This window comes from Frankliniella occidentalis, unplaced genomic scaffold (genome assembly GCF_000697945.3).
Source record: "Frankliniella occidentalis isolate FOCC.00 unplaced genomic scaffold, Focc_3.1 Scaffold62, whole genome shotgun sequence".
Lineage (NCBI taxonomy): Eukaryota > Metazoa > Arthropoda > Insecta > Thysanoptera > Thripidae > Frankliniella > Frankliniella occidentalis.
In genome coordinates this window covers 791,668-797,842 of record NW_026267192.1, presented here as the reverse complement: position 1 = coordinate 797,842, position 6,175 = coordinate 791,668, and the positions used below count along the sequence as shown (strand labels likewise).

Below are 6,175 nucleotides of genomic sequence, written 5' to 3'. Positions count from 1 at the left end.
GGGTTTTAGGTCTTTCTTGGTGGGACCAAAGGAGGACCATCCCGAAAGTACGTCCGGCATCTCGCAACTCATTCGCCGTTACGAGCCTGGCTTTTGTATCCTTTTCCAGGTCTCCTAGCGCCTGATAGGTAGGCAACACCTTGCCTGCAGTGCAGGCGTGTACTGCGGGGTGGCCTACCCAGACTCTCGCAGGCGCCGACCTCACGTCTGAATCTGGCAAAAAAAGGCGAATTTTACCCTATTTCAGGCGTCTCAACTGAGAGTGACATGGAGCCGAGGGAGGAAAGAACATCACGTCAGAAATGGGTGTGTACTCTCACTCTTGAGTCGGAAATGAAGCAACATTGTCGCAGCACAATACTTCTGTGCCGGGAGCAACCAGACGAGCCACTGGCCACGACGAGTAGGAACGCGCGAGAAATCGAAAAGCAGGTGATCGGTGTTGGGGATAGGGGGTGCGGGGTGGGCGGCCAGCGGTGGCGCTGCAGCGCGCGGGGTGCGCGGCGGCGAGGCTGCGGCCCCACGTGTTTTTACACGGCTCTGCCGCGGCTCTGCCCTGCTGGCCCAGAGGGCCGCGCCCCACCCGGCCAGCCTGGCCTGGCCTGGCCTGGCCTGCCACCCCGCACCATGTTTGCTCGCCAAATATTGCCTCGCTGTTGAGCTTTGACATGCCCGGCGCAGCCAGCAGCCCGCCCGCTCGCCATAGCGCGCGTCGGGCCTGCAGGTGCCAGGTGTTGGTCGCGCGGAGCGAGAGAGTGAGAGAGAGGGAGAGAGGGAGAGAGTGGTCTAAAAAGCGACATCAAGAGCAGAGCCGCGGTCCGCGCTGCGCACATGTCCTCGCCCTCCCGCCGTCTGTTTGCTCTGCAGTAAAACACAACACGGCCCGCGGCGCGCCTCTCCACAATGGCCGAGGTGCTGCACCTGCTGGAGGCTGGAGCTGCTAGATCTGCTGCTGGAGCCACTGCTGCTGCTGGAGCCGCTGCTGGAGCCCCTGCTGGAGCTGCTGCTGGAGCCGCTGCTGGAGCTGCTGCTGGAGCCGCTGCTGCGCGCGACGCGCCACGCCGGGGTCGTCGCTCGTTCGGACACGGAATGCAAACAGCGATATGTACCGCAGGAGCGTCGATGCAGTCGTCCGCCCAACTACTACTGTGCGCAGCATCATGTGCACGGACCGAGAGGGGCCTCGAGTCGGAGGTGGGACGCACAAAATCACCCGTCAAAATTCTGTCCCACACCGTGGTGCACACAATTAGGTGTTGGACTGGAACTAGAATACTTAGTAGTGTTCAACAGTAAATTTATAAAAAGAGTCCAAATCTGCTAGGCCAACCCTGCAGGTGCACTATTTGGTGTCTTTGGTATCTTTAGTGTGAAACACCTTTTAGTATTCAAGTATCCCTGTTCAAACACTGAAAAGAGTGCAGCGTAGTGTTGAGCACTTGCGTGTGCAAACCTCTTGCACACTACTTTCTTTATCAGTGCACACGTGTTAAGGAAAGCGTGCTGACGTTTTATTCAATAGACAGCCCTCACATACGACGAGACGGGCAGGAATTCAAAATTCCATGACAGTTTCTTATTCTCCTTACGCGAGTTCTGAGTGCTTCTCGATTTATTCAGGTGCTTCCGAATGTGAAGCATCTTACGGCTCTGAGTGGTGAAGCTTACAGCATTGCCTCGGAGACAAAATGCCATCAATAAGACAACATACCTTTTGACATCTTTTAACGTCACCAAAAAAGTGGTAAAACATGGGCATGGATAGTCCTCAGCTCACGGAATAAATGTAAAATAAATATTGTGCTGCCACTGATCGGGTAGTGCGTTGAAATATGCATGGGCACTTTGGGCAGCTCACGCGCTCCACGCCCTGCGCCGAGCTGTCACCGTGTCGAAGCGCTGGATGCACGGGCCGGCATGGGCCACGCCCAACCCCCGTGTGCAATCGGCGCAATCGGCCACCTGTCACAGGCTGTCGCACGGTCTGACGCGCGACGCACACGGCTTGGACACGCAGCTGACGGCCCCTTGGAGAAACCCCTCGCGAGCCCGATGGAGAAACGTGCGCTCGCCCCGAGGACGTCAAGGGCCCCTGCCGTGAATAACATCCGCACAGGTTACGGCTTATTGCATTTGTATTCGACTGTTACACGGGGATACTGTAAGAAGCAGCTGGAAGAGAGGGGGGGGGGGCATACAAAAAGTCAAGGGTTGCCACCAAGATAGACCCAATGGCGCTGCTGTCCCCTGTGCTTTACGTCTCCCTCGAGAGGTCGCAGGACGGACCTCCCCCTGCCTAAAGGTACTCCCCCCACCCTTTCCAAAATCATTGTTCTGGTCTTGATCCGAACTCCTGCTCAGACACTCCGAGAGCGTTCTCCATTCGCATGGTTTGCACTTGCGTGGATCAATGTCCTCAGAGAAATAAAATACAACTACACACAGCAAAAAAACAACAACAAAAAAACAACAGTTATTTGAGGGAGTAAAGGGAACTAGAACTGGCTGAAAGACATGTTTGGCACAATTCAAGGTATGTTTCAGTGAGCTCCTATTTTTGACGATTTTTCACCTTAAAACAGCGGGTTGAAAAACAAGCTACATTTGAGCACATTTGTGCTTCTTTCCTTCCTTTTTTGCTCGGAAAGCGGGGGGGGGGGGCTTCAAATTGATCTTGATCTCCATTATTTTCATGCTGTTTACGATCTTGAGGAGAAATCTTGAGGAGCGAAGAGAGATACTGTGGCGTTCGGCGGACCTGGTCAACCTCAATGCTCTGACAGCCGGACAGCAAGTGCCTCTGTCCACCTGGGTGCGCCGGCGCCGGCTCCCTCCATCCCATCCGTGTGCCTGCTCTCGACACACGTGCCACCGCTTTCCAACAAATGCTGTTTCACCGGACTGGTTCAGTCGCCGGTCGTAAACAAACCAACATCGGCTTTGGGTAAAGTATACCCTCAGGCGCGCCTGGGCGGCGGCCTCATTGTGTACAGGCCAGGTGTCGACGCTTGACAAAAGGTCTGATGATCCCGTGTGATTCACTCGAGAGTAAAAAGCAGGGGAGCAAAGCGGTTTCCAGGCAGTCTTATTTGACAAACTTCACGGCCCCACAAGAATGACAGCATTTATCACCACGGGGCAGCAGAATTTTTCCATTTTTCATTTCCAATCCAGAGATCGGAAGCACGCCCCCCCCCCCCTCTCTCTCTCTCCCTCTCTCCTTTGCGACATCGAGGCGTGACGCTGCCAGACCTCCAGACCTCGTTTCCATGTTCCGATGTGCAGATATCGGCGATGACGGGACGGAATGCTCGCGCCGCAGATGGCGGTCCAGCAGCAGGCTGCGCCGGGGGCGGGCAGCATCACGGCTGTGATCAGCGCGCCGGCGGCGGCCGGGGGGAATAACAGCTTGACCGCGGCGGGGCGCGGTGGCGGGGCGCGGGAGCCCAATAGCGCGCACCTCGCGGATAGCGGTCCGGACAGGACGCCCCGCACCCTCTGCCACCCCTAGCATCTCGCGGAGCGCCGTGCACACCGCACTCCTCCGCGCAGCTACTCGAGAGCCGGGTTTCGCGCGCGCCGCCGCAAAGCTCCGCTTCTCCTCCGCCTCGCGGCCCCCGGACCCTCCCTCTTCCGGTTGGTGCCGGCCGCCCCGGCGTCTTCACCTCCGGGCGCCGGATATGAAGATAAATCCGGGCGTTAGAGTGATATCCGGGGGTAGCCTCGCCCTGCTCCGCCCCGCTCCGCCCCGCTCTCCTCCTCCTCGGAGGCAGACCGCGCGGTCGCGGTGAGGACCATCTTCATGCTCCTCGGAGGAGCCCGCCCGCCCGCTGATCCGCCCAGTCACCCCGCCGCCTCGGTAATGCTCCAGAGGAGGCTTGGCCTGGCCCTTTTCCGTCGAATCCCTCCGAATTATTCCTCCGCAGCTCCTCCAGGAATACCGTCACCGCTGGTTGTCAAAAGCCTTTTATCGCCGGCTCACTCGCTGCCCCCGCCGGGCTGCCCCCCCGGACCCATTGGGCTGACAATGGGTGCTTTCCGCCGGGCGGCGCGCCGCTAGCGCCCCGCGCAGGCAGCCCGAGCCGAGCTCCGCGGCGCACGGGCACGGGGGCGCTGCAGGAAAGTGGACTAAGTACGTCACGCCCTGTAGCCCTGCGCTGGGCCGCCGCCGCGGCCCGCGCCGCCTCACCTTCAGCGAATAACTCAGGTAAAGAGGTGCATTCTGGAAAGTGTCGCATCGCGTCGCCCGCCGTTACATCAGGAGGCGTGGAGCCGGCCCACTGATCGGCCATCAAACGGGACAACGGGACTCGTAAGGGAAGGAGTAGTGCGAGTGAGAAAACAAGGCATCGGAACCGGCTGCCCATATACAATTTAAAAGTTAATAGCCAAGGAACTACTCTGACGTCCGCAGTTTACTCGAATACGCGTCCGCTTAAACGAGAACGATTTAGACATTGGAACACGTTGTAGTGAGCTCAGCCTACTCAACCGTAAAACAACATTCTACTCTTTTTTTTGGAACTGGACCACACATATTTACAATTTACAAACATTTTGACATCTACTTACTTTTTCGCCTAACTAAACTTATACATTATAGTTATTATCTAAACCAACTGGCCCGCAGGTCCAGCATGTCGCAATAGCCCAATAACACAGAGGAACAACAAGAATGGGCCGCACTTAAAGTGACACTTTCTCTGTGAGGTGTAGTGCACCATCGATATGATTTAACGCGGGACTGTGACCACATGCGACCGTTCGTATATAGAGGGCTCGAACTTCAGCGTAATTAATTTGTTTGCTTAACTTCGATAAAAAATGTCGATGAGCTTATTCGGCCGAACTTTGGTCAACTTTGATTGGACAAATTTATGAACTTCGATGAACTTGAGCCAAAGCAGAGGCCAATACAGGTCACCTTTAAATTTTGTAGCCTTCCTCCGTTTGCAAAAGTCTCTCTCTCTCTCACACACACACACAGACACACTGGCGGCGACTTACCCACGACGGTCCGGCCATGTCGGGGCGTCGTTCCTCTTCACCTCTCTCTGTCGCTCTCGCTGAAGCCCCGCATTGGTCCCCGGGGCTGCGGGCGGGTGGCGCGGCTGCGTGGCGCGGCGCGCGGGCGGCACAGAGACGCGGCGACAGGTGCCGGCGCCGGTCCAATTAAGACTGTCACGTTGCGCCGGAGTCCCTCCAGCTCGGCTCCCGAGTCACTCCGGCGGCGGGCGCGGCGGCGGACGGCGGCGGGCCGGAGCCTCGGCCGCGGCGCACTCCGGCCCCCCTCCTCCTCCTCCTTCTCACCGGTTGACAACAAGCGCCCCCTCCTCCTCCCCCTACCCCGCCTCGTTATGTCACACACACAAACACCAGCGTGCGCTCCACATTCACATTCGGAGTAAAGTACGGCACACACGATGACCATCGTAACGACCACGACGACGACGACGACGACGACGACTTTCTATCCGGGAAAGAAGACAAGAGAAGGTCGGGGCGGGCGAGGCAGCAGCGAGGGGGATAGTGAGGTCCTGAGGTCCTTCTTACGTTGGAGACGGGTCGCCCATTTCCGTTTGATGGTCGCCGCGGGCTTTCCTCCTCCCGCCTTGCTCCGGTGCGTGGAGCGGCAGCAACCTCGGCAGTGAGATAATGAATGGACCGCTGGCCCCGTTCTGGTCGCGCGGCCGGCGGGGCGGTCAGCGTAGCGTCAGCCCCGGGTCAGCCGGCGTGCGCCGGTGCCCAAGCGGGTCAAGGCGGGGGCGGCCGAAACATGAACCTCACAAAACTATCGCTTATTATGGCACTAAACTCATCAAACGCGTACTCTCGTACTGGCGCGCTTTTCAAACTTTATGCTGCTCTACCGCAAGAGCTCGCTGCTTGGTTTTGTCAGCAGAGAGGTCCACCAAGTGCCGTGCTGTCATTTGCACGTGGCGCGAGCGCGCGATACCCCCGCCCTCGCAATTTTGCGATGAGACCGAGCAGGACCGAGGATGAAAACGACCGCCGGCCAAACAAACGGCACGGCCGACATTGTCAGCCCTTGACCTTCACCTCAAGGTCGCTCAAAGAAACGCTAGCCGCGGCGGCGGCGCCGTACCAGGATTTGAATCAACCCATCCGCCGGCTAGAGGAGCTCCTCACGGGGCAATCTCGAGACGGGCGGGGG

The 6,175-nt window shown here is 58.1% G+C and overlaps 1 protein-coding gene across 2 annotated transcripts in view; it reads right to left on the bottom strand.

Moving 5' to 3' along the window:
* The window catches only part of LOC113215710 (proline-rich protein 36-like), a 13,238-nt gene extending 8,033 nt beyond the window's left edge, over positions 1-5,205 (bottom strand). For both annotated transcript variants that reach the window (XM_052268011.1, XM_052268012.1), the window contains exon 1: positions 5,008-5,205. In XM_052268011.1, coding sequence (XP_052123971.1) covers positions 5,008-5,025 — 18 coding nt within the window. In that variant the 5' untranslated portion in view covers positions 5,026-5,205. The remainder of the gene's footprint in view (positions 1-5,007) is intronic.
* Between the last annotated feature and the right edge of the window lie 970 nt (positions 5,206-6,175).